The sequence below is a fragment of the Leptonychotes weddellii genome, chromosome 7 (genome assembly GCF_054177405.1).
Source record: "Leptonychotes weddellii isolate Sample4059 chromosome 7, ASM5417740v2, whole genome shotgun sequence".
Lineage (NCBI taxonomy): Eukaryota > Metazoa > Chordata > Mammalia > Carnivora > Phocidae > Leptonychotes > Leptonychotes weddellii.
This window is the reverse complement of record NC_138375.1, coordinates 75,804,242-75,832,097: the sequence shown is the minus strand read 5'-3', so window position 1 is coordinate 75,832,097 and position 27,856 is coordinate 75,804,242. Positions and strand designations below refer to the sequence as shown.

Genomic DNA, 27,856 nt, shown 5'->3' with positions numbered 1-27,856 from the left:
TTGCTGGAGTGGTGGGGGGTGGGAGGGATTGGGTGGCTGGGTGATAGACATTGGGGAGGGTATGTGCTATGGTGAGCGCTGTGAATTGTGTAAGACTGTTGAATCACAGACCTGTACCTCTGAAACAAATAATTCATTATATGTTAAAAAAAAGAAGATAGTAGGAAGGGAAAAATGAAGGGGGGGGATCAGAGGGGGAGACAAACCATGAGAGACTCTGGACTCTGAGAAACAAACTGAGGGTTGTAGAGGGGAGGTGCGTGGGGGGAGGGGTTAGCCTGGTGATGGGTATTAAAGAGGGCACGTACTGAATGGAGCACTGGGTGTTATACGCAAACAATGAATCATGGAACACTACATCAAAAACTAATGATGTAATGTATGGTGATTAACATAACATAATAAAAAAAATGTGAGAGGTGAAAGAAAAGAATTTCCAAGAAATAAACAAAACAAAACAAAAAACCTATCACAATGGTCCCTGAAATGTTAAAACCCAGAATATCTAATCACAGATGCAAAATAGAAAAAGGTTAAATAAATGCTACCTTGTCAATTTTTGAGTGGCATCTTTGATTCTGCAGTCCACAGCCATATAATTGCAATTCCTGGCCATGCTGATACATTTTTAATTCAATACATGGATCTAGTATTTATTGATTTAATAAGGTTAGGATATTACATTGTTGCTGGTACTGATGAACTGTCAGCAATTCAATCTAGTAAAATCTTACAGAGGAATATATATTTTAGGGGAGAGAGAGACAATGGCTATGTAAATGTAATCCCTTCACTACATATGAAAGTGCAAAGAGCAAAGCCCCTTCTTTCCCAGACTGCTTTGAGCTCCAGACATTTGCTTTTACTAAAGATGTTGGCCACCAACTGATTGAGGTTTCAGTGAAGAGACTGCAGCAAAGCCTTGCAGGTACACCTTCAAAATTAAGGAAAGCAATGATGTATCTCCCAATTTCCAACCTCTGGCCTCTCCTCATAGGTTCTGAGGCATGTACCCATGCAAAAACATACACATGCACATACACACACAGCCCCAAAGACCTGAGCCCTTAACAGACTTTAAAAGAGCCTTCAGTGATTTCCCTCTCTGGACCCTAACACTGTCCGCAGCTTCATTAGCATGCAGGTGTACATAAAAGAAGGGAGAGAACTCAAAAGCAACTCTGCCAAAATACAACCAAAGGAGACAGACTTTAAAGGCTATGTGAAAGTAAGGAGGTATTATAGGATCCAGAATCAGAAAAGGGGAGAAAAATCCACCAAAGTTGCTGAAACACTTGGGGACTATTAGAAAGCTTTTTGCACAGCTGTGCTACCCTGTTTGTGGGCTTACTTTTCCCCCCGGTAGACACCGGGGAAGCATGTTGTCCTCCAGCTTTTCCCTGACTTTGAAGAAATGGATAATCTAAGGAGTGGTGCTGCTGCTGGGGTCAGTAGAAGTATGCTAATTGGTGAACCTAATTGCTTCAAGCAGTCCTGCCTCTAAACAGGGAGAGCAGAGTTGATGGAGTCAGTCTGTTCCTAATAAAATGAAGAAGCACTGAATTAGATTCCCAAGGAAGGCACTATAAAAGTTTCCACAGTGTAACCAAATGACTTCACCTATGCTATTACCCCTAAGATGACATCTTTGAAAGAAAGCAGAGCCCAGTCAGGCTCCGTATTCATAAATTGCCTGAGCTTAGGCCAGTGAATCTGGATTGATTTAAAAAGGCTTTTTCATCCTTCCAATCAAATGAAGTCACTGTTAATTAGATACTTTCTGTTAACAATGTCACTCTTCTCCATATTACCTGCTCACACTCGCAGCGCCTCTAGTGCAACATCTGGAGCACCAGTTCCCCTGCAATCAGTCCTCACAAGTTTGGCTGGAGGGTGGTGGTATTTCCGTTTCTCAATCCCTGTCTGAAGGAACATACTATTCAGTGTACTGATGGCAAGATACATACCAACTCTCTAATTTGCGAGATTATAAAACAATCTCTGGGAAAGCTCTCCAGATACGGTCCCCCAAAAAAATTTTTTAAGAACTACACAACGGTTTTTCTGTGTAGTTCCCGCCTTGTAGACAGATGTTTTCAAAAATGCCGCAGGCCACAAAGTTAACTCCCACTGACTTTTCAGCTTCTTAAGAACGAGCTCCTCCTTAAACTAGAAAACCGGGTTTGAGGTTTCCTAGCCTCACCCCAAGCCTTGCTCCTTACCCCCTCTCAGCCCAACACCTGAAGAGGACTAGGTGCCCAAGGGAGGGCCAACTGTCAGCTCCGGAGCACGGGAACACCGCAAAGGCTCAGAGGGCTCTAGCCAGGGAGGGCAAAAAGCGTAATGGGGACGACTGCCAAGGCGGTCTCTTTCGACCGTGAGTCTCTGAACTTTACAAAGTTGGGCCAAAAGCCGGCTCACACTCCCTCTTGGCCCATACCAAGGAAGTTTGCTGCACCGACCCTGGGGCGCAAACTGCCAGCGCCGACCGAGGGCGTGGGCCTAGGGTTCCGCAGCGTGCGCCACTCGCCGGTCTTGCCTGGTTTCCTTCTTAAATCTTACCCCGCACCGGCCCAGGACTTTGTCACTCAGGCCAGCTCTCGGGGTAGGGACCTTCAGCACCGGCGAGAGCGCGATCCCCCGGCCCGGGACCCTCGCCGCGCGAAGCGACTCACTTGCCTCGAGCGCCCGGAAGCCAACCCTGCGAGCGAGGCTTCGTGCCCGGATGTGGGCCTCGCTTCCGGGAACTGCTCCCGCCTCGGCCGTTATCAGGGCTAGGGATCCCCGGCTTCGAGGGAAGTAGTGGGAGGGACCCCGGGGCCCTCCAAGGGAGCCTGGTTCGCAGAGTGCAGGATTCGTTCGCAAGAGAGCGCCCTTGTGGGGTGAGAAATGTGAGGAGACACACGGGTGTAAAGGCCCTTGACTGGGACGCGGATGGCGCGGACTTGGGCCAAATGCCTCCTGGCCGCCCTCAGGGCCCACACCGCTCAGGACCCACACCGCTCAGGGCCCACGCTGATCCGAGGGCTTGGGCGGACAAGAGGCCGCCTCAGGCAGTTCAGGACCCTGGCAGTCCTGAGGCAGCAGGCCTTCAGGAAAGCCTCAGGGACCTGCCGCCAGGTCACAGACTTCATCCTGGGCAGGGCGTGAACCTGCACCTGGCACCCTGTCCCTGACTCCGAAACGCCCAAGTATCTTGGAGACCACGGCCTTGGAGTACTCCCCTGCTAAGGAAGACGGAGGGTCAAGGGTGGGGGGTCGACAGCCAAGTGACAGTGAGCCTTGATTTCCTCGACATCACAGAGGGCAGAACCACACTAGATGAGGTTAGACAGTCACAGTGGAAGGACAGAACCATACCGAGACAGGCACACTCTGGGAGTTGGGACTCTTAATTACACTTCTTCAAATCTTTGACCTCAAAGCTTCGCCCGTGACAACGTATGCCTTCTCCCCAAGAGGGTTTGGGGAAATTAACTTTCCTGGGACTCTTTCATCCCTGGGATGTGGGCTCAGGGAGGAAGGCAGGCAATAGCAGCCGCCGAAACACCTGCGATCTCTCAATATAATAAAATCTGGACAAGGATTGGAGTTCTTTCTCCTTCCGATTCCAGAGGGAGCTCAAACCTGAAGCATCAAGGTTATCCTTCTCCAAAGAGTAAAACAGGATACTCGCAAAATCTGCTAGGGACACAACCGCCCGCACCTGAAGGGCGTTCCCCCTCGCAAACGGAAAAGGCGATCTGGATTTTTTGTTTTTTCATTTTAGTGCCTGAGGGAACCTAAGTTGGGGGCTTGCTCAGTGTAATACAATCTTGACCCTCTGGAGACTAAACCAGAACTGAGCAAAGAGAAAACAGGCGAGAGAAGGTGTTGGGGAGAAAGTGGTGGGCAGAAGTCTGGGAAAGGTGGTGCACAAGAGCTGCTCTGACCCGGCGGCGGGACCCAGGGCTGCTAAATCCCCGGGACGCCCGGCTCCAGGACTCTGGGCAAACCCGGCAAAATATGACCACGTGCTTTGGCGCTGCAGTTTGGGGCGACACACACACAGCGGCACTTGTCTTTCTTTCCTGGTCCCGGGGTCCCTCTGAGGTTCTTCAGACAGCTGAACCCCGCGAGTTCCCGCCGAGCTCGGCCACTTGACCACTTCGCTCATGCTGGACGAGGGGTAACTCTAAAAAGCGCAGAACAAACTGCTTGCCGTATGGGGACCCAGTCCCGCGCAGAGGAAGGGCTGATAGAGTGACAGAGCCCAGGGAATAGCGGCCAAGGCTCCCCATCCCCAACCCCAACCCCCCCTTCGATCCGGTCACTTGTCATCCGGAGCTCTCCCGGGTCCTTGTCACGCCCCGCTCTCCAGGGCCACACGACAACCCCTTGACAGCCCGAGCTGCGCGCCCTGGTGGCTCCCAGGTGCCCCAGCCCTGAGAGCCAGGGCTCAGCCCTTACTGAAGCCTCTAAATACAAACGGCACAAGCGCCGCTTTTCTTGCATCCAGATCTGCGTCTTCTACTCCCACCTAGCAATGTCTCGCCGACGTTTGGGGTGGTGGTTGTTCTTTTTAAAGTATGTTAAAGGATCATTGGCGTCTCCCCGTCAAGTGATTGCGCCTTTATCCCCATCAATTAACCACAGCTCCGACGGCTGCTTTTAAGAACTAAGTTGAGCTGCAAAAGTAGGTATACACTTTCAGGCAGATGTTGTCATCTCCCGCAGAGATAAACGGCCGGCGGGGCCAGCCCCGCAGCTTCAGCAGCTGGCCGTGCAGCGCTGGACCAGGCTAAGCACTTGCCGCTACGGGACTGAAAGGGAGGTCCCCAGCCTACGCTGCGCTAGTGCGCCTGGAGCCTGGAAGAGCCGGGAGGGCCCTAGCTCTCGGACCTCAAGCGTTGTGCACGTCAGGGGGAAGTGTGTCCAGAGTTGTGCCAGGGAAAACGCCCAAAAACCGAGCCATGCGTTTTTGCGCAGAGTGGAGAATGTTCGCAAAGCCCGAGCTCCCCGCCAGAAGAGGGGCGTGGAAGACAAGGGGACAGAATAATGAGTTTGGCTGGCAGCCCTCCTCCGGCAAACCTCACCTCTTCTTCCCGCCACTGTAGCCTCCTTCCTCCTTGCAGTAGCAGACCCCCGGAATCCCAGACCCCCTTGTGGAGGAAAGCGCAGTGTTGTATAGGGATGCTGGATACGGAACTAGGGAATCCGGGACAGAAACGTCGCATTTAGGACAAAGGGGTTCACTAGGGACCGCCGCGGGCTTCCGCAAGACGCGTCTTTCCACTCTTTCTCACCCCCAATCACTCCCTAGGACTTGGGGCAAGGCTGTCGCACGCAGCTGGGAGGCCCCGAGGGCTAAAGTTAGGAGGGAATAGGGGACGTGGCCCTCACTGCAGTTACAGGGCTTTCCTCCCGACAGTGACCACAATAAGTTTAGCCAAGGCTAAAGGAGATTAATTTCCTAGCATAATCCAATTAAAAGATTTCTAAAGTAATCTTTTGCGAAAATGAAAAAAAGAAGTGCGCAGCGAAAGAGGGGACTGGTTTTGATGACAGTGATTTATAACCTCGGCACAACTGCGCTGGTCCCTCGCTCTCATGCACGCGATTTGACCAGAGCATTCAGTCGGTGCCTCCATTCCAAAACCCTAGCCTTTCTGAAAGACAGCCATCCATCACCCCAACCTGGGCTGGGGTTGCTTACAAGCACCATAGACTTTTTTAAGTGCTATTAGATTTATGGTCTCTTTTTCAATGCCCATCCAGAGTAATTAGCACATATGTTCTAAATAGATGATAGTTTTGTGAGCAATAAAGCAATTACCCATCGTTGGAGCTGACAGTTCCTCCAACTAAACTCCAACCAGCAGCTAATTGGAAAAGTCATTTCAGCTCCATTGTCTGCAATTAGTCCTGCTAAACTACTACACCCAACTAGCTGGTTTGAGGTTAATTTATTCAGTGTTGTATTTGCAGGAATGAGGCATTGGCACGAAGGGACTTGCCTTTTGCCCCTCCAGACTGCGCCCTGGAACTAGAGAAGCAGGTGGGAGTGAGAGGCCAACATTTTGGGGCCGGAATGATTCCCAGGGGAGGGAGTGCCTGGCTGCCTCAGCTTCAAGGTCAGTGTCCACCTCGCTGAATGCAGCAGACAGAAAAAGTCAGTGTTTCTCCTACTGGGCAGTAACTGAAAGAAATTGCTCAGTGTGTGCTACCAAAACCTTGGTTAAAAGTAAGCATAGAAGAGGTGACTAGGTCCTGAGCTCACCTTTCCTCCCGCATGCCCAGTCCTGACCCTAAGCCACCAAACTGTCCCTAACGGATAAATGTGGACTCACACCCACCAAAATAGCAAAATTCTGAGCCCTCACTGCAGAGAGGGAGCCTCCAATTCTTGGAGGAGTTCGGAGAAAGAAAAGACTAGAAAAGTCAGGAAGCCCTGCTTCTGCTTTCAGCCTCTCTGAACACAAAGTCACTTCACCCTTGATACTGGGGTTTCTCCTTGACTTTTTCCTTTCTTTCTTTTCTTTTCTTTTCTTTCCTTCTTATTTTTTTTCTTCTTTCCTTTCTAAAGTTAAGCCCAATGAATCCAATACTTGTGCACAGTGAGTGGAAAAAATGTGTTAAACGTCGGTTTGACGCCCCACCGGAGCTTCCAAATATCCAGCGGCTGGGATTCTTCTACTTAATTTAATCTTTATTAGACAGGGCGGCTCCTACCCCCCTATTCACCAGGAAACACCAGGAAACACCAGGAAACGGATCCGTTGGGGTTCAGAATTGAGAAGAGGAGTTAAAGAGGGATTAATCCTCTCCCTCCCAACCTCAAACTTTGGAACATCGATCTCCTGTAGGCTGGGGTAGAGAGGAGGGGTTCAAGGTCCTGGCCCTGACAGCCAAGGGTCTCTGCAGTCTGGAGCAGGGGGCAGGGAGGCTGGCAGGTTGAGATGGGAACTTGTAGCCCCGGTAACCATGTATTCCTCTACGGGAATTTACAGCAAAGTGACCCAGGCTCTAAGAGAGATGCGAATCTTACTTAAAAGAACATGGGGTGGTGGGGAGTGCGGAGAGCTTCTTAGGAGGTAAAGCCCAGTGCTTTCAGTCCTGGAAATCAAATGTTCTTTTCTGGATAGCCATTTATACTTTAGCTGTGGATTGTTTCTCCTTTTTAAAATAACTATAATGCTTAAGGAAGACAATTTAAGTGGTATTTTAGTTAGCATATGAAACTTAACTAGAATAATTCTAATTTCAAAACAAATTGTAATCAGTTGCTCAGCTTCAAAGGTTTGGAGGTATGTATCTATAGCAAGAAAACCTTTTAAGTTGCCTAATGTCAGGCTCTTGTTTTCCACTTATTTATTGTATTTTAACCAATTTAATTCCAAGAAAGACCGAAAAGAAAAAATACTGGGGAGAAATTGAAAGTAATGATCTCGCTTTACCCCATCACCTCTCACCTGTCACACAACCTTTACCCTCTGAAAAGAAATCCTCCTGTTAGTGTGACTTCCAGTTGAAAACAGAAAGGAAATAAGATGTTTGCACTAAAAAGCTGTCCATCGTGCTCTCAATTATTTGCTTTCTTTGGGGGGATTTAAATATGACATCTCAGAGAGCAAGGGCAAGAAAAAGCTGAAGGAAGAGTCAGCTGAAAGTATCACCAGGATCTGGTAGGGAATCCTCAAGTGGGTGTGTGTGTGTGTGAAGGCAAAATAACCCACCCAAACCCTGCCCCCAGAGTGTAGAAGAAACTTTTATGTATATATCCATGCACTCTGAAAAATCTTTAAGCACACGAGTGCAGAAATGTAGTCCTACGCAAGCTCAGCTAGCTATGCACACACATGTATTCACTTCTGGAGTAAAGGCATTTCATTGCTCCCATAGTTTCTTTCCATTAAGAGCGATTAGATGATGTCTATTCAAAGTTGCTGATCCAGAGAGAAAATAAGAGCAGATAAAAGGAGATTTCAAGTGACCTCCTCGTCCCTTTCACACCAACCTGAGCCCTAGAATAGCCAAGGATCAACTAACACAAAAGCCCTTTCCTTTTTCTTTTCAGCTTCAGAAGATTTCCTGCAAAGGGTTAACAATAAAACAGAACTATCCTCAAGTTTTGTTAGATCATGCTTTTGGAATACTTTATTAACTCCTCCCATAGTTGGGCTAGGTTTATTATTCACCTCTGAAACAGGTAAATAAAATATACATAGCGTAACAGAGGGCATAATTATTTACTACTCCATGTAGTTTGTATCAGTTGTGTGTACTATGCTCATACTTTTTCATTTAAACTTTACCTAACCGCCCCCCACCCCCCACTGATGGAGGACACTGTAATAAACATATCTTTCCACTGACAATTTAAAAGGAAATGTTAGCTTTATTATTTAGATCAACCTTCTGATAGGTAAATACTATTGTAATATGACCATAGTTACCAACAGATCTGCTGGCTTTGTGAGTCAATACTTTTTCACTAATTTATTTTATAGGCCGTTAAGAAAGTGACATTAAAGAATTAAACATATTTGAGCAGACTTTAATCAGTAATGTCCAACTCAGATCTACTCTGATGGGCTAATCCTGCAGTAAAAGAAATTGGTGCCCTGACAGGTAACTATTACAAGAAATTATATGGTTTAGTAGATTGTATTGTCAGGGAACTTTAACAAGCTTCAAAGTCATTTCAGAATTCCAACTTTTCATCCAAACCCAACCCATTTTCCCCCAGGAAAAAGAACCACACAGTTATTCTTCATTCTAGTCCAGCATTTAAAATAAAGAAGTACTCTGCAGTATAAAAGTCTCCAGTTCTTTCCTTCTTTTGCATAAATGCATTTAGATAGCTAAGGTTTGATTTTTACAAAAAGTAAATATTTGGCCTTGGCTTCTCTAGTGTGCTAGGAATGATTGTCACTTTTCCTCCGATAAAAGGCTTGGATTTGCATCCAAAGGTCAGCACTTGCTCTCCTGCCATCCTCCCGTGGCTACTCGGGGCCCTCTAACTAGAGGCCCAAGCAGAATGAGGAACTGCTGCCCTTATCTCTCGTTCCAAAACACATGCTTTGAATGGCTGATTTGTGATAGAAAACTAAACCGCTTTCTAAGGTAAAGCACTTATCTCTGGGCGTTTTGACCCAAAGGTGACAAAGAAAAAATGCCTACTAGAGTGATAGTGAATATGGAAGCCTACTGATCTGTGGTTCAACTCCATGGGCAGGCTAAAAGCAGGCAGTCCAGCAGAAGCCCAGCTCCCAATTTGGCCTTTCCATCCTTGTTTTCATTTTAACAAAGGCAGAACTTTTCACAACTGGGCAGCCACAATACAGACTGAGTTCAGTCTTGTGAGGAGGGATTTCTGACATAGGCAGAGTCTTTTGTTTGTTTGTTTGGGTTTTCATTTTGACTTCTTAATAATCATGAAACACTGGGCAGGCATTTCTGTGCCTCTCTCCGTCCTCTTCTTCAAAGTATCATTCTAAAGACCATTTTCAACATACTTCTTCTTCAACTATGTTCTTCCTGGCCTTAATCTCATGCCAAGGGAGACTAATTGATTCGGCACCTTTAAAACAAGCTCTTTGGGAAAGGTCTGCAGTAAGAGCATAAGAACTGACCTTTCTCCCAATGATTGCAGGCATGTTCATCTCTCCAGATGGGCGTGATAAAACAGGGTTATTTCTGTTCTCTGTTCTCTCTAAACAGAAAAATATCACTTTTAACAATTTAGGGGGTAGGGAAAAGGTATAGGAGATAACTTTCTACACATACCCTACACATGGTCATTTGTAGGGTCTCATCACCCTTGAACTAGATGTAGAGAATGTTTTCACAAGGTCACCTTTGTTTAGTGTGATTTACCAAAACGCCAAAATGAATGATCTGGTGAGTTTTGAAGAGCAAAATACCAACATCAAAAAGGTAATAGGATTAATGAAGACTGATTGGGCCTTCTGGAAAGAAAGATTTGGGGTAGGAGGATGTTAATCAACTAGAAAGTCTGCTTAGATCTGGACTCTGGGGCCAGGAATGCGAGTCAATGCAGTATATGCAGCCACCAATCTCTGCTTCTCTCCTTTTCCCACTAAGTCATAACTGTTTACTGGCTCTCCAGTTAGGAGAGATCAAGTGTTGTGTGGAAGATCTTTCAAAAAGTAACTAAGGCTGAGCCATGATGCTAACAAACCACAAAGGAAAGTAAGCCTACAGCCCGATTCCTCTTTCCCAAGCAGAGGGGTGAATTCCCATCATCCCTTAGGAGAACCACACTGGAGACTGTTTGCACTGAATGGGGCTATGGGGACCAGGCTGTCAGAGGAAGACTTCAGAAAGGAAGTTGGGGAGTCCAGACCCTGGTGAGCATTTTCCCATCCCTGGATGGGCCTCACCAGGAGAGAGAGAGACCTTGGAGAGGACCCAGTATATATGGTTACTGGGCTGGCAGTCTCAAGTAGGGTATTGAGGCAAGGGCCGCAGTGGGTCTAGGTCCAAGAGCCACATGCACACGCTTGGACCTAAAGGCAACCGAGGTAAAGGGCTGGGGTGAGAAAGGAGGGAAAGAGATCTGGAGAAGAGGGGTGAAATAAGGGTGGATATTGCAACTGTGTTTTCTTCTCCTGCAGCTGAGTGTGCCTGGACACTTGGGTGGAATGTAAGTTGGGGGACCTACATGCTCCCACAAAATATGATCATTTTTCTGTTCTACCCAATAAAAACAGGTATCTTATGTCAGGCTTGAGAGTGGGGTGCATAAGGCCCCAGGACCAGTGTGCCAAGTTGAACCAGTAACAAAGAACAGCCTCACAGAGAGAAAGCAGAGCTGCCCAGGACCTGAGCTGACCCCCCCGCCCCCCCCCCGCCCAGTCGCTCCATGGAAGCCATTTTGCTAGGGCTGAGGCTGCGAGCACAAGTGGAGGCACACCCACAGAGTGTGCAAACGCGGTAGGGAACACAAGGTCCGTAAGAACAGAGCCCTGAGTGCCGCTTGGGCTAGACGAGTCCCGGAGGAGGACAGCACTCTTCCTCGAAAAACCTCGGTTTCCACCTGCCTGCCCGCTCTTGAGACAGAAATGTAGCACACAGGACCGGCGGAAGGGCGATCTGTCCCCTGCTCCGAAAAGCCGCGAGTTTCCACTGCTACGGGCACCACCACCAACAGCCCCCATCTTCGGGACTAGGGCCGGGTACTGCACCCCTTCTTCCCTTCCTCTGGAGGAGCGGGTGGCATCTCCTGAAGCCTCGAGGGCCCCAATTGTCCCCATCCCCAGGGTCTCTTTCAAATTTGGAAGCTCAGAGTAGGGGCTAGCGGAAAGAGCCCACAGTGAGGGCGAATAGGTTCCGCCGCTCCCGGGAAGTCTCGGCTCGTCCTCGCGCCCTGCCTTCGCTCTTGCCTGCGTGGCGGGACCGAGGCCAACCTTGCCTGGCCGGCTGAATCTCGAGACCATCTAGCCCCGGGGCGCGGCCCCCGGCGTCGACTACCCCCGCCCCCTGCGCCAGCCCTGCGCGCCCTCTGACGCAAACGCGCGCCCCTGCCCAACGCAGAGGAAAGCGCTCTTGTAGGTTTTAATTGAGGCTCTTCCTTTCACACACACCCCCTCCGTCCCCACCCCTGGGAGATGACCCCTCCCCGCCCCAGCCCTCGTGCTGCCGCGCGAGGAGTATGGCTGGGCTGCGGAGCTGGGGATCTGATGTTCTGTCACCGCCGCCGCCGCCGCGGGTTCTCCACTGGGGAGAGCGGCTTGGTGTCCCTTTTAATCCGCTGACACTATCGCCCATATCAAAGAGGCAGCCATCGATCGTGTTACATTAGGGGATCCGTTACACATGGCGCCCGCAGGTGGGCGGCAGGAGCCGAGCTCGTCAGGCTCTGGCCGGAGCCAGGCAAGGCGCGGGCAACAGGGCCAGCCCGGCGAGACTCGGCAGCCGGTTCCACCGCGGTTCCCGCTCTGCACCAGCGGGACGGCGGCGCGGGTGTTAAACGCCGCCCTCCTCCTCTGCCACAGGGCTGGAGGCCCGGCATCCGTCGCCCACTGGTTGCGGGGAGGGCGGGGGTAGGGGGTAGAGGATGGGGGTGGGGAGACCTGTTTCGAATTTGGACTGACGCTTGGCTGGCATGATCCTCAGCTCCAGGAGGGGGGCGGCCGCGGTCCCTGCCTCTGCGCCGTGGCGGGACAGAGGCCGGGTGAGGGTAGCTCCTGAGCAGGCCCCGCGGAAAGTTCTCCTCATCCCGCCCTGGTTGCCTGGACTCCGGCCCTGGCCTGCAGAGGCCAAGAGAGCCAATCTCCCGACCTATCCGCATTGCCAGCCCCGAGTTCAAAAGAAACGATAATCAATTGCGTTACTTGCCTGGTGGGGAAGGACTTGGCCAAGTCTCGCTTCTGGTGCCCACGACTCACGGTCCAGGGTCCAAGGGTAGCTGGACCCGCAGACTCGGTGTCCAGCGGGCCTCCGGTTCCCTGGCGCTCGCTTTTGCCTCCTCTTCCACTCGCTCCGTCTCTCCGCGTTCTCTTTCCTTCTCCTTGTCTCCCTCTCTCTGCCTGCTTCCTCTGCCCTCGACTGCCTGCCTCTGTACTATATGGGGAGTAAAATTTCGAATTTATATATAGAAAGCTTGTTCTCTTTTTTCTTTCTCTTTTTAATCTTTTCTTCTCTTTTTTCTTTCTTTCTTTTTTTTTCTTTTCTTTTTCTTTCTTTCTTTTTTTTTTTTTTTTTTTTTGTCTTTTAATCGTGTTCCTTTCCCCTTTTAATTGACCAGGAGACGTGAGAGCGTTTATTTGGGGAGGGGGCCGAGGGCAAGGAGCCCCTGCCTGCCCCAGTCGCCTCCTCTCCGTCAGCTGCGTACAATGGGCCGCCGCTTGCAGAGTGCATTGACTGTCTCTCCATTACTCGAGCTGGAGGGGCTGTGGGGCAGGCACGGAAAAGGCTTTATTCTGCTCTTTAAAGTCGTCCCTAGTCACTAAGCGGTCGCTGACTCCCGACTTGTAGGCTGGAGAGACCGGGAAGCGCAAAACGCACCCCAAACACGCAGCGCTTCCCAAACCCCTCCCTTGTGAAATTTAAAGTGAGAACGAGTATTAAAAAACAAACCCTACCTCTGTCAATACAGCGTGGCCATTTACACCCACCTTTACCTGAGGGCGTGTTGAGGATCGGATGCTGGAGCTGAGACAAACTTTTACGCTCTCCCGAGTCGAGGGGCGGGCGGGCGAGCGCGGCTCCCACCCCCAGCGGCTGCCGCGGCGGCTTTGTCACTCCGCAGAGCTCCGCACCCGCCTGAGCCTGCCTAGGGAGCGATCTCAAAACGAGGGGGGTGCGAGTGTGCTATTGGAGAATATGTAACTAATAGAAGTATCATTTTCCCCAGTACGATCTTTCAAGGAAAAAAATCCATTGAAAGAATTTTCAAAGTGCTGTCTCCGTTTGGAGAAAAGGCGCAGGCTGCCTGCAGGGAGGGGAGGAGAGACCCGGCTGTGCGCCTCCCGGGCGCGGCTCCCGTCCGCTAGGTGGCAGCCGGAGCCAGCGATTCCTGCAGGCCCCGCGGCGGGACCGCTCCTCCTGCCCGCCCCTCCTCCCACGACCAATCGCCTTCGGGAATCGGGGTCGGTCTCTCTCTCTCTCTCTCTCTCTCTCTCTCTCCCCCTCTCCCCTTCTCCCCCTCTCCCCCCTCTCTCTCTCCCCTCCCTCCCTCCTTTTCTCCCTCCCTCTCTCTCCCTCTTTCCCCCCTCCCTCTCTCCCTCCCTCCCCACTCTCCCTCTTTCTCCCTGGCCCTCACTCTCTCTCCCTCTCTCCTCCCTCTTTCTCTCAATCTCTCCCTCTTCTTCGCCTTCTTTCTCTCTTTCCCTCTCTCTTTTTCTTTCCCTCTGCCTCCCTACCTCCCTCTCTCCCGCTCTCCTCCCTCTCCCCTGCCTCTCTCCCCCACCCTCCTCTCCCTACTCCCCTCTTCCCACCTCTCCCCATCTCCCATTTTCCCTTGTCAGTCGCTCGCCCCTTTCCTCTTTTCCTGGGACTCCGACTTGACCGCACTAACTTGACCCCCCCCCTCATGAGGACTTACTACTGTTTTATTAATAATTATTTAAGCGTTGTTTGAAGTTTGGAACAGCCTGAGAATACCAAAGAGGAAAAAAGAAAGAAGGAAAAATCGGATTGATTGTAAAGTTTATTTTTAAAATCATCATGGAATGAATAGGAGCCCTTGATTCAGATTGATTTTGTGGCAATAGCTGCATATTCCAGGAGTGTGTTTTGTCATAATTAAACCTTTAAAACCAATGTATACTTTGGGCCAAAAAATAAGGAGTCCCTACCTTGTTTCTTAAAAGGATCTAAAAAGAGCAGAATCCACACTTGGATTATGCTTATATGTGAACGAAGAAAACAATTCAAACCCAGCATATTTCATGAATCATTAAAATGGTGAGAGTTTAATTCTCATTAAAAATTTTCCTAACATTTTCAACGACACTCTGTTCACGTTCATAAAACCTAATTTTAAAAACTTTTCAGAAGAAATCAAAATAATTTCCTTCTAATTCTCTTTTAACCATTACAAGGCATTCTCCCCCTCGCCATCCCTTCCCCCTCTAGTGTTCGTGTGCGTGTGTGTGTGTGTGTGTGTGTGTGACCATAGACGACCCATACTAATCAGGTCTCAGAGTAAATAGCAGCGCAGGGCGATCTCAATGTAAATTGCGCTTGTCAGAAGCACACCCCCCTCCCTCACTTTCCCTCCTCCTCCCCTCACCATCCCCGTCAGTAGGTAGCTAAGGCGGGGGGGGGGGGAAGAAAGAAAGAAAAAGAGGAGGGGGGAGGGGCTCTCCAACCAATGGCGTGCTGGAGGCTTGGCTAACCTTAGACTCCCATTTTCTCTCCCCCCCGATTCAGGGCTCTGACCAGTCAGTCGCCTTTGATTATCAGTTGCCAGCAGCCCTTCTCTTGGCTCCTTGACACGAGCTCCATATAAGGCAGCGATCTCCATAGAAACGTGTCAGTTTCAATAGTAGTGTCAAAGTTCACTATATACAGACATTCGCGCAGATCCCCCTTTCGGAAACATTGCTCTGCGAGTCCTCCCGTTTAAACGCATTCAATTTTGGGGTCTCTCTCTCTCTCTCTCTTCTCTCTCTCTCTTCTCCTCCTCCGCCTCTCTCTCTCTCAATCTCTCAATCTCTTTCTCTCTCTTCTTTTCCCTTCTCTCCTCTCTCCCTTTTCTTTTCTTACATATTCTATTAGTTGTTTCCCTTGTATTCCTCTTCTTTCTCTTTTTCTCCCTCCTCCTTGTCTTTTACTCCATTCCTGCAGAAGAGAGAGGGCTAAACTTAAAAAAAAAAAAAAAAAAAAAAAAAGGAGGAGGAGGCACCCCCTTCGTATTCTTCTTATCGTTATTTTATACATATATGATTTTTTTTTGGAGGGAGGGTGTTGGTTCCCGGCTGAAGAGCACTTATTTAAAATACTAAAAAAAGAACATTTTTGGGCGATCTCCAGGGTTTTTTTAACTAGCTCTGTGTGTTATAGCAGAAGAAGCAGAAGAAGGAGCAAGAAAGAGGAAAAGAAGAGGATTATTTATTCGACCTACTTTGGATGTCTCTCGCTTTTTTTTTAATTGCAATTCTTTTTCTTCTGATTTTTTATTTTTTCGATTTCGCTGTGAATTCGTCGCCGGCGTGAATTATCTCGTATTTTTCTCCCTCTCCGTCACCTCCCGAAAGAAGAAGGCAGCGAGAGCCCGGCGCCACCGGCACAACAAAAAGAGCAAAGTGTGTGATCCTCCTCGCCGGCTGCCTCCCTCTCTCCAGCGCTGCCTTCCTGAATGGCTGGCTGCGTCCAGCCCTGGACCTGGCCCCCCGACACCAACGCGCCCTGATCACCGCCGGCAGCCTCGCCCCGCGCCCTGCTCGGCTCACCGCGCTCCCCTCAATCCCGAGCCCAGCGAGGGCTCCCGCCGGGACAGCGGCGGCGGCGCGGGCGGCCCCGACTCGGGCTCGCGCTCCGGCTGCAGCCCCGACTCCAGCTCGGACTCCCGCCCGGGCCCCGGCTCCTCCAGCGGCGCTCGCCGCTGCAGCTGAGGCGGCGACTCCAGCGGCGCCTGCAGCCGCGACCTCCTCCTCCTCCTCCTCCGCCTCCTCCGCCTCCGCCGCCGCCGCCGCCGCCCTCGCCGGCTTCCTCTATGTCGGCTCAGCCGGCGCGCAGCGTGTAGCCGGAGCGGCCGGCGGGCGGGCGGGCGCCCGGCGCGGGTGAGCGAGTGTGTGTGAGAGTGTGTGTGTGCGCGGGGGTGCGGGCGAGGCGGAGGGCGACTGTGTGCGCGCGCCGTGGCCCATGCCCGCCGCCCCCAGCGCTGCGCCCCGCGCCGCTCCCGGCTGCCGCCTGTGCCATTTCTGATTTTGCAACTTGGGAAGAAGAAAAAAGCGAGAGAAGGGAGCTTGCTCGGTGGGGGGGGGTGGGGAGGGGGGGAAGGAGAGCGTGGCCCCCCCAGGATCGGAGCGCGGGGGGAGCGGGCGAGGGGAGCAGGGGTGTTGGGGGGGGAGCCAGAGAGCCTGGGGGGGCTGCAAAAAGAGAGAAAGAAAACAGCAGGAACCACAACAAAACGCCAGCAGGGCGGGCGGGCGCGCAGCAGCAGCGGGGCGGCCGAGGCAGTAGCGGCGGCGGCGGCGGCGGCGGCGGCGGCGGAGGCAGCGGCCGGTGCCCGGCTCGGGCTCGGCTCCCGCGACCCCGGGGCGCCCGGCGGGCCCCCCGCCCCCTCCCCCTCCCCCCTTCCCCTTCCCCTTCCCCTCCCAGCGCGCCCGCGCGCCCCGCGGCCCTCGGCGAGCAGCTCGGCTCCCCCCAGCGCTCCCCGGGCCCAAAGATATGGCAATGGTAGTTAGCAGCTGGCGAGATCCGCAGGACGACGTGGCCGGGGGCAACCCCGGCGGCCCCAACCCCGCAGCGCAAGCGGCCCGCGGCGGCGGCGGCGGCGGCGGCGAGCAGCAGCAGCAGGCGGGCTCGGGCGCGCCGCACACGCCGCAGACCCCGGGCCAGCCCGGAGCGCCCGCCACCCCCGGCACGGCAGGGGACAAGGGCCAGGGCCCGCCCGGCTCGGGCCAGAGCCAGCAGCACATCGAGTGCGTGGTGTGCGGGGACAAGTCGAGCGGCAAGCACTACGGCCAATTCACCTGCGAGGGCTGCAAAAGTTTCTTCAAGAGGAGCGTCCGCAGGAACTTAACTTACACATGCCGTGCCAACAGGAACTGTCCCATCGACCAGCACCACCGCAACCAGTGCCAATACTGCCGCCTCAAGAAGTGCCTCAAAGTGGGCATGAGGCGGGAAGGTGAATATTTCTTCTCTGCTTCTTTCCCTGAGCTTCGCCCGCCTCCCCGGCCCTCTTTCTTTCTCTCGCGGGGGTGGCTGCTGTATGGGGCTGGAGCTCCTGCGGTCCCGGCCCTGTCCCAGCTTCCCCTGTCCCCGCTGCCTTCCTCCCCCGGCGTCACCCCCCCTCCCCAACCAAGCTCGCTGCCGCTGCCTCCCCCTCCCAGCCTGCGCTCCTCTCCCTGGCTCCTCCACCCCTCCTGCTGCCTGCTCAGGATTGTGTCCCTGGGATCGTGAGCTGTGGCTTAAAATCCCTCACTTCCTCTGTCTTGGATGTGCTCGGTGTGTGTCTCTTTCTCGCGTGTGCGTGAGGATGCTTGGGGGCTATGCTGGCATGAACTTGGGGAGGGGTGCTGATTTCCCCCAGAAAACTCTTCTGTGTTTTTCATTCCACTTTCCCCTCCACCTCTTCATACCCTTTATTTAAAATTGGGGCGGGCTGGGGACTGGAGTATCCTGAACCATAGATTCATTGCTGCATCACCCTTTTGGAAGCTTAGCTTGGAAAAAGAGGAGTGAGATTTATTGCACTTGTAGGTCTAATTAAGGGGGAAGGGGGGCTTCTGGCCTGTTCACTGGTTCCCTCTCCTCTTCACCAAGCTGGGGCCGCCTCCTCCAGAGCTGTGGCCTTGTTTTCACCCCTCTACTTTGAAAGGAAAGTTTGTGACTGAACCGTCCTTTCATAGTTGTGTCATTTTTTTAAAAGCATGATACTCGTTTTATTTCTTCATCAAACTCCACCCTCTGCTTAAATACTGCATACAAATTACAATTTACAACGGCATTTACCGATCCTTCTGATTTGGCTATAATGCATAGACTGCAGCTGGCATGAGCTTCCACTTCATTTAATCCCTGTGTTGTATGGGTTTGGTTTCTTTTAACACAACTTTTGATGTTGTATTTAGATATGCTTCATGTTCATGTGGCAAGAGATGCAGCACTTTTCTTATAAATATATTTAGCCGTTTACAGTTAAAGTTTATCTCCTGACAATCATTAAAGATGTCTTATAGTCAAATTAGCGAACCAGTCAATTTTGCAGAATGCAGATTACTCCTTCTTGTAATTGACTTTAAAATTATATTTTATATGCCACAAGAAAAGAAATTGAATTTCTTCAGATCTCAAGGAGCAGGCAAATATGATGACTTCATTTCTAGCTCCAGGGAGATTTTGTAGGCATCTGAAAAAAAAAAATCTGAATTGTGCTCTCATTTAATTGAAAAATAACTGCCAAGTTCAAAACTATAATTAGAAAAAAGTATTCTAGCTGTTATGTTTCAAGAGCTTAAATTGCATTGGGGTTTGCATTAAAATTAGAATCAAAGCAAACTTAAGAAAATAGTGCACAACCTGAAATAAGACAGCTATGTGTACATGGACATATCTATATTAATTTGTTGGGGGGAGAGTTCAGTAGCCCTAACTTTTCCTAAAGTTGTCTTTGTTTACATGGCAATTTAAAACGCTGGCACTGTTGAAGTAAAACATACACATTTAAAAAAAAAAAAAAAACTTTGGTCAGCTTTAAGAACTCAAAGCATGCTTACGTTTTGCATTCAGATGGTTAATGAATCCAGTGTTTTTGCAGTTGCAAGCTCGTGCATTCACTGGGCAAAAGCTGGCTGCAGGTTGCAGTGGCACCTCACAGGACAGACATTAATTATATTTCCCACTTTTTTCAATAATGTTTGGCTACTGTAAGTTCAACTTTTTCTTGAAATTTTTCAATTTTCTGTTGCTTTTAACAGTGAACTTTGTGTGGGGCGAAGGGGAGGAGGGGTTAGGGGAGGGGTGCAGAATACTTGTTTTCTATTCAAAAGTTGTAAGTGGTTATGTAACTTGTATCTATTTTAAGGATAATTCTATAGCATTTTGAGAGAATATGGAAACATTTTGCGCAAAACACTGCTTGCTTGCAAATGAAGAGGCGGCTAGGCATTTGCCTAGAACCACAACCTTCCTCTGGTTTCGCCTGTTCTTTTTTGTTTGTTTTGTTTTACTCTGCTTTGTTTCATTCTGGAGGGGTGAGTGGGATTTCATTAACCTGTGTATCACACCTTGGTGGTGGAGGAGGTTGGGTGGCACTTTCTTGACCATGCGGGGCTGGGGGCCCTGAGATCAGGCCTAGTTCTGGCAGGGCTAAGGTGGCCAGGGGCGCAGGCGATGTCTGGGCATACTGAACTGCGGAGCTGGAGGCTCTCACCCCAGATTTCCTCCCGGTGTGGGCTGTGAGTGAGAGCGAGCGCGAGAGAAGATGCGCCGGGCGCGTGTGGCTGTGGGAAGAGCCTCCGCATTGTGTCGGGTGCGCTGCGGCGCGCCGATGTTCGCAAGCCCCCTGGATGCACATTGCCTCTTTTCTCTCTTTCTTTTTGTCAGCGGTTCAGCGAGGAAGAATGCCTCCAACCCAACCCAATCCAGGCCAGTACGCACTCACCAACGGGGACCCCCTCAACGGCCACTGCTACCTGTCCGGCTACATCTCGCTGCTGCTGCGCGCGGAACCCTACCCCACGTCGCGCTACGGCAGCCAATGCATGCAGCCCAACAACATCATGGGCATCGAGAACATCTGCGAGCTGGCCGCGCGCCTGCTCTTCAGCGCCGTCGAGTGGGCCCGAAACATCCCCTTCTTCCCGGATCTGCAGATCACCGACCAAGTGTCCCTGCTGCGCCTCACCTGGAGCGAGCTGTTCGTGCTCAACGCGGCCCAGTGCTCCATGCCGCTGCACGTGGCGCCGCTGCTGGCCGCCGCGGGCCTGCACGCCTCGCCCATGTCCGCCGACCGCGTCGTGGCCTTCATGGACCACATCCGCATCTTCCAGGAGCAGGTGGAGAAGCTCAAGGCGCTGCACGTCGACTCGGCCGAGTACAGCTGCCTCAAAGCCATCGTGCTGTTCACGTCAGGTGAGGCTGTGGTCGCCGGGAGGGCAGGCCGCGCCGGGGACGACAGCAGGCCGCGCTCCGCCCGGCGCGGCCTCCTACGCCGCGTCGCCGCGCCGGCCTGGCCGGCCCGAGCCCGACCTTGGGCCTGGCAGGGACTTGCGGCCCCAGCGACCGGACGCGGCCCGCGGCGCCGCTGCCATCTTGGGAGCGCGGCGGTACGGGAGCTGAGGCGGCTGCGAGGCGGGCGGTAGGCGGCCCGGCCCGGGGGCCTGGAGCCCCACGCGGGGCCGCGGCGGCGGCGGCGGGCGCGCGTCCTGTGTGTGTGTGTGTGTGTGTGTGTGTGTGTGCAAGGGGTGGGGGGGCGTGGGAACTGTCTGGCTGCGCGCGTGTGTGCGGTGTGTATGTGTGTGCGTGTGTGTGCGTGTGCGCCAGCGTTTAGTGTTTCTGGGGGAGGAGAGGGAAGGAAGAGAACGTGGGAATGTGGCTTTCTCCTCTGTGTGGCACGCTCCCTGGATGAGTTTCCCGACACAGAGAGACACACACAGAGGTGGAAAGAGAAGAATACGCGCAAATAAATCATAAATAATCCCGCTTTATTGCTGCCTGATTTTCCCTGATCGGAAACCATTCATGTTTGCAGTTGCTGAGGTTATTGAGGGTCGTAAAAAACGGATTCAATCTAAACAAGAAAGATAAAAAACAAAAGGAATACTGTAGAACCCGCAAGTATGGGAGGATTCCCGCCCCGGAGATAAATCTCACAGCCATGCAGAACACACGAACACTGGAAATTTAACAGAGTGCCTTAAAAATATCAAATTAAATGTAGGTGGTGGTAACATGCATGTTAACAATTTCTCTTATGATAGATGGTTCAAATTAACTTCCAGGAAAGTGCATTAACGTTGCCTTTGAAGGCTCTAGTCAGAGCCTCTGAGAACACTGCCCGCTTTTTATTATTGTAACCTGAAAGAGGGAAACATATAAACACCCGGGACAGCAGGTAATGGGGGGAAATATAAACAAAGCCAGAAAGGAGGCTGGTGGGGAACAGAGCTGCTCAGATTGGGTCCCGGGCCCTGCCCACTGTGAGTAGGGTTAGCTGCAGTTTTACTCCCATTATTGGCACTATTGTTTTTAATTCCTCCATTCAGAGAACAAATAAACCATCCTAATAAATCTATCCTAGAGTCAAGACCTCCAAAGGCCAAATTAAAACCATTCCTGAGCAGAGATGGCAAAACCCCTTTCCCAAGGCCTTGTTGAACAGTAAGCAATGGTATAATCTATCAATATTTCCTGGCTTTCATGCGTGAAGAATCGTATTTACATTGTATTAAAATGCCTCTTAAATTTGCACAATATTGTAATGTAGCAAATGTAGTATTAATATCGATCTGAGCAGCAGATAATTTATTTAGACAAGAACATCTCATTTGTATGCAGGGTGGCCAGAGCCGTGGACTTGGACTGCCCCCCTTTTACTTTCAGTGCAAATGCAGGTCTGCTAGTGGGAGAGGGAGTTATTCTTTGCAAGAGGATAAAGTGCAAACCTTAAAACAAATGGAAGATTTATTGAATAGCCTCCTCAGTGTTTGAATGCATTTTATCTTAATAAGTCTTCTTGATGGAAACGTGTTTTTCAAAAGTGACAAAGAGCCTGGGAAGCAGCAACGGGGCTGCTTTAGCTCTGGCAGGCCTGGGGCCTGGCTGGCTCTCTACTCCCCGGCTCTTTAGCCAAATTAATCAGGAAGCAAGCCAGTGTCGGGGAAGCTGGGGTTTTAAAATCTCATCCAGTGAGGTGTCTTGAAGCAGAAATGTGACTTGGAGCTGGACAGAGGTCTTCTCAGGAAAGGTCTTTGCTCCCTTTTCCTTGTCCCCTACTAAGGTTCTTTGAACTCCCTTGACTTTTCTGATCTCCTGCCCTTTCCCAGAGAGAGGCGAGGACTGTGCTGGCCATGGGGAAGTTTGTGGAATTATTCATGCTTTTCTTTCAACTTTCCATCCTAAAACATCCCCGTGAAAATTGTTCCTTTTTAAAAAGTTTTCCCGAAGAAGTTTCAGAACCACGTCTTCAAGGTGCAGGGGAGGCTGAGAAGTGAACACTAACATTATTTTGTTGGAAAATTGCAAACAGAATATCTGAACATGGAAATGGAGCTGTCAGTAGTAAATTCACCCCCCTCCTCCCTACAACACATTTCCACTTTTGACTAAACGTGTTTTGATTGCTAGCCAGAAGGGAATTCATGGGAAGCCTTCTCAAAGTCATCCAACTTTTAAGCAAACTTTGAATGATGGAAAAGACAGTTTTAGACATATTGTCCAACGAGGTTTGCTCCGGCTAAGTATTTGAAGCTGGCACGGGGGTTCCCTGTGGTGGTTTTCACATTTGGCCTCCGGATGGTATGCTTAATCCTTAATATTCTGGACAGCATCCAAGGACTAGGTCATGACCTGAACTTACTTTTTTTAAAAAATTCAGTAATTCATACACCTAAATATTCCCTCAAATAAATGGGACCTCCTCTGAAAGGAGCCATCTAGTTAACATAAATACAATAAATCCATTTTCAGCACAATAATAACTTTGATTTCTAGTTATGGCAGCTGATTACATCTATATTTCCTGAACACTAAACTCTTTTGAATGCACACCATGAAATACATTCTCTGCACTACAAAGACTAAGCCGGGAGGGCCTGAGCAGTAATGGTTATTTATTTACATAATTTCTTTTCCATATACTATGGAAGAAATATTGAGGGTTCCCACATTGACACTACCACATAAAAAGTGAGGCATGGATTCTGTATATTCTACCTCCTTGTCTGACCTCGGGTCTATCCCATGGAATGTAAATATGTACTGCATTACACCCCCTGCTCACCTCGCCTTGCTTCCACAGCCACCTAATCGATCTGAGAGCTCATACTATCTGTCCACAGTTGGGAGACTCCTGTGGCAGGAATATCCAGAGTGGGGATGAATATCTAGAGTGGGAATCCAGGCCTGAAGTGGGACTCCTGCTGGAAGGAGGCCACGGAGCTGGCCGGCTGGCACCTGGCAGCCAAGCCCCGCTACAGGCATTCTGCCTTCAAAGGAGGAAAGAAATCCAAGCAGCCAGCACAGGGCCCAAGCAAGCCCTTCCCGGGCTTCTCTCCCTTGGAGTGGCCTAGCTGGGAGAAGGGTAGTGTCCTTGCACCCTGGGGGCCCTAAATGTAAATATCAGATAAATATTTTACGGACCTGAGGGGATGCCATATGGGTCTTTAAAAAAATCTGCTGGGGTATCGGTGGGTCCTTTTCATACTGCGTTGTCTGACACTGAAAGGGATCCTGTGGCATAATGGGCAGATAATGCATGTAAAGCAAGATATATGTAAATATGAGTCTGCATGGTGGCCACTCAGCAGGGCCAGGTTAGCAAGCAAGGCCAAGGGCAGACCTCAGAGCCCCCCTCTCTAAGCAGTGAAGCTCCAGAGTGCTCCTGCCCTCGCCCTGCTAGCCTCTCGCTGGCTTCCCAGGTCAGGACAGTGTGGATGCACCCGAGTGGCTGGCAGGAGTAATTAGACATCTGAGAGGAACCCATTCTGGATCCAGGGTCAAAGGAGACCTGCCTTAGAAGTTCTTGAATTAGCACTAGTTTTATTTGTATTTTTGCTCAAGGCTATTGCCTTGTAGATGAAGGTGTCAGATGCTTTGTAAATCCCAGTTCTTGAAATATAAAGACATAAATCTCAGAAACGCAGCAGACACGGGTTTCACTTTGAATCGTTTGGTGTGACTTCTTAGGGTCACACTTACCCATTCACAATTATATAACGTCCTTCTGGGGGCATTGCCATGCACGAATTTCTTCCCAGATCTATATATTAGCAAACTCTGCCTTTGATCTCTAGTCAACCTCCTGACTGGCTAAGGGCTCCTCTGTGATCTTCCTGTTTTTTAAATATTTATTATTAATATATAATAAAGAAATAACATGGGCGTTTGAACTAAGAGAGGAAGCTTTCACTTCATTCCTCTGGATTCCACCTTCTTTTCCATTTCTTTGCCTTTAGTTAGTTGATAGAGTATAAACTGCTGTCTTGAAATATTTTTAGGAGACCGTGAGGAGCCTTGGTTGATACGAGATAAACACACAGGTTTTAAGATGCTGTCATTGTGTGTAAGTGCCTTTTCCCCTTGGTCCTGCAACAGGAAGCCTATCTCCCCAAATCCCCCCCCCCCACCTTCGACTCCCCAACTCCCAGTTTGGAAGCAGCAACAGCAGCTGTCTCCAGTCCAGCTTTGTGTCTGATTGTTGAAGATGTCTCCTTTCCTCAGCCTGGAGTAACTGAGCCATATTCCTTCTGATTATTATACAGCTTACAGAGATGTGACCAATTTTCAATTACTTGATCTAAAGCACAGATTAGAAGTATACACCCTCACCGAGGATTTGCTGCAGAGTTCTTGCTTGCATAGATCGTGGGTCTCAAATCCTGTATTGCTGAAGCTTGGGCTCGATCTGAGTCCACGCACTGCCAGCCCACAATTCCTTACCCCTCCCAGGTGTTTGTTCACCAGACAGTCTAGGTTCTCCTTGAGGATTTTGGCTGGGGTCATTTGGGTTTGAGAGAGAGGATTCCAAGAAGCCTGCAAGAACTGCCCCCAGGCTACGTATTTCTTCAGGGCTTCTGAACACCCCGAAATCAGGGGCAAAAGTCCTCCCTTTAATGAGCACAGCGGAAAGATGCTCCCCTGCAGGCGGAGGACAGGTTGCTTCGCACAGCAAACATGGCTCCAGCATCGTACATTATTTAATCCAAAGGTGAAAGAGGAAAAACAAAGGGACTAGAGAGGTTGCTGCCTCTGCATGTGTGTGCTTCCGTCTCCAGCTCCCCTAGGCTTGGTGGGGGTGTGATTTATTTTTATTTGTGTTGGGGGCTGAGGGGAGGGAATGGTGAAGAAGGATTAGGGAGGAATGGAGAGGAGGATTTTTTTTCCCTTTTCCCTTCTATTTCGTTTTCCCCCTCTTATCAACTTAAGCACATTTCTCATGGCTTGTTCGTGCCTTTGCTGTTCACTAACCTGTGTGTCCCCTCCCCTTTTCTGTCCTTCCTGTGGCCACACGGGCAGATGCGTGCGGCCTGTCGGATGCCGCCCACATCGAGAGCCTGCAGGAGAAGTCCCAGTGCGCACTGGAGGAGTATGTGAGGAGCCAGTACCCTAACCAGCCCAGCCGCTTCGGCAAACTCCTACTGCGACTGCCCTCTCTGCGTACCGTGTCCTCCTCGGTCATCGAGCAGCTCTTCTTCGTCCGTTTGGTAGGTAAAACCCCCATCGAAACTCTCATCCGGGATATGTTACTGTCTGGGAGCAGCTTCAACTGGCCTTACATGTCCATCCAGTGCTCCTAGACCTTGGGCGCTTCCTACCTGCCCCCATCCCCCTAGAGACTCAGAGGACCGGCGGGGGCCATGGACTCCAAAGCTGCGGGGACATCAGGCGACTGTTGTGGGGTGCAGCCGGGCAGGGGGGAGGTGGGCCGGGCCGACAGGAGCAGCCCACCCTGCAGAAATGCAACCCGAGCTGCAAACCAGGAGAAAAAGAGACTCTCTTTAGGATCAGATCTGTGAACATGTTGGAAAGGAAAGAAAAAGGACCTTGTGTCTGGTGAGAAAAGGAAAAAAAAAAAAATTGGAAGAGAGGACCATGAGAATTTTAATAAAACAGAAGGAGACTAATGGACCTTCCAGGATTTATTGTGGACGGATGTGGATATATTCTGTACAGAAAACAACACACATGGAAGTGGACTGAATTCTATGTAGAAACACACACACACACACACACACCCCCCAAACATTGTTATTCATTTTGTAAAATACTAGTCTTTATTTTCATTTTTTTGTAAAATTTAAACATCGTATGCACATAAAAAAGGAAACAAGAATTAGGGGAAAATAACATTTTCCAAATAATTATAAAAAAATTGTCCTGTGTCTATGTATCTATATCTGTTTTGTATTTTTTTCTGGTTCCAAACCAGATTTCCTGTGATTCTATACTAATAATTTTTGATATAACCCTTTGCTTCTTATAATGAGTGCGATATATGTTGTCGAGGCTGTTCTTCAAGAATTAAAATTGAAGTGAAAATTTAAACAAAAAATAAAAGAATTTAGCAAAACCCACGTGTCTGGTTACTTGACAGATGTCATAAGTGCAAGAGAACCCTCCAATTAATTTCCACTCCAATTATTATTAGAATGGGGAGGTGAGGGTGGAAACTTTTAAGGTCCATTACTAGGTTGTCTAGAAGTAATTCCCAAAACCAAGCCACTGCCTTGGTTTTGTAAATGCAGAGGGTCAGGCTCTGTGTGGGCTGGGGTGGGCAGGGAGAGGGCAGCACACCTTGGTTGCTCCCAGCAGCTCTTATGACCTTGTGGATGGTTGGTGCCCTGCATGGACTTAAGCAGGAGGCTGGGGTGGGCTTGGTTGTAAGTGGGGGTCGAGTCTGGGGACCACCTGCTTCAGTGACTGCAGGTGGGAACTTGCCTGGCTGGAGAGGCTGCAGAGAGGCATGGAGAGCTGATGTGGGGGTCGAGGGCAGGGGAGGGCTGCTCAGAAGCCTCTTGTGCCTCTAACTGGACGATGGGCCTCTCCCCAACTCTGGGAGAGAATTAGGGCCTCAACACTGCCAAACCTACCTTTACTCCCCCTTATGGTCCGCTGCAGAGCTGGCTAGGGTTTACCCTTCACTCCTGACCCTGTGACAGGGGTTCCCTGGAGGGCTCTCAAGCTCAGCTGGGTGAAGGGCAAGCCCCCCCCACCAACCCACACTTATGGGCATGGACCTGGAACTTGGGAGTTGGTGTGCTAGGCTAGAGCAGGTTCTTTCCAGAAGCACCGTTTGGGCTCTAGTGGCCCTTCCAGGGCAGAAACCTGCTGCTGAGGCCTCTCTTTGGGTGTGCGTGGGGGGCTGCTCTCTTGCAGCTTTTGGAGCATGAATGTTTTATAGGGTTCTAGTCGGCACTGTGAGAACACATACTACCAAGGGAGCTTTTTTCCAAACGTATTAATAAAGCCAGATCTTTTGAAATAACACCTCTTACTTCCTCCTCCACCCCTCACCCCCAAACAGGCCTTGGATGGGGCAAGAGCTTCATTTTCAGAAGTCATTGACAAAGTTCTGCTTTCATTTGCTGTCTAGAAATCTCCAGGTTCCCCCACTCCTTTAAAAATGTATTAACAAACTCCAAGCCACCTGAGGTTTTAATATTCTAGGTGCAGGGCAGCGGGGGTTGGGCAATGCCACACTCTCTGTGGAGAAACCCCCACAGGTCCACCTGCCACCCGGCCTGAGCCTCAGGGAGGCAGGGCGGGTACAGTGTGTGGTGCCTTCCTGCCCTCACATGGGTCCCATCCCACCCTGGGCCTCATCCTTTGCACTATACCCAGGGGCAATGTCTTTGGGCCCAGGTTGACTTCCCTGCAGAGTGAGCACCCAAGGCCAGATGGGCAAGGAAAGAGATCATATTTAACTCCTGACTGCCTCCCAGAAAGTCTCGGAGAGCCCTCTAGGGCTGCCGGATCAGGGAATGTGGGGCTTGGGGTGGGGTAGGCTGCAGCCCAG

The 27,856-nt window shown here is 50.5% G+C and overlaps 1 protein-coding gene and 1 long non-coding RNA gene across 10 annotated transcripts in view; one reads left to right on the top strand and one right to left on the bottom strand.

The window, feature by feature from the left end:
- LOC115940170 (uncharacterized) overlaps nucleotides 1–13,562 on the bottom strand; it is a 136,898-nt gene extending 123,336 nt beyond the window's left edge. For 7 of the 9 annotated variants that reach the window (XR_014147060.1, XR_014147062.1, XR_014147061.1 and 4 more), the window contains exons 1-2: nucleotides 12,339–13,080; nucleotides 1,812–1,919 (exon numbers count right to left, since the gene is read on the bottom strand). This is a non-coding gene — a long non-coding RNA (uncharacterized LOC115940170). The other 2 variants (XR_014147059.1, XR_014147058.1) reach the window with 2 other exon arrangements.
- A 2,454-nt stretch (nucleotides 13,563–16,016) lies between these two features.
- On the top strand, nucleotides 16,017–26,410 carry NR2F1 (nuclear receptor subfamily 2 group F member 1). The gene is made up of 3 exons (XM_081826576.1): nucleotides 16,017–17,305; nucleotides 19,726–20,253; nucleotides 25,357–26,410. The coding sequence occupies exons 1-3, from the start codon at nucleotides 16,843–16,845 to the stop codon at nucleotides 25,635–25,637; spliced, it is 1,272 nt and encodes a 423-aa protein (XP_081682702.1). The 5' UTR covers nucleotides 16,017–16,842; the 3' UTR covers nucleotides 25,638–26,410.
- The last annotated feature ends 1,446 nt before the right edge of the window (nucleotides 26,411–27,856 follow it).

Coding starts and splice junctions, on each gene's coding strand:
- NR2F1 (XM_081826576.1), top strand. CDS start 16,843: ATGGCAATGGTAGTTAGCAGCTGGCGAGATCCGCAGGACGACGTGGCC. Junction 17,306..19,725: donor AGTGGGCATGAGGCGGGAAG/GTGAATATTTCT, acceptor TCTTTTTGTCAG/CGGTTCAGCGAGGAAGAATG. Junction 20,254..25,356: donor CATCGTGCTGTTCACGTCAG/GTGAGGCTGTGG, acceptor CCACACGGGCAG/ATGCGTGCGGCCTGTCGGAT.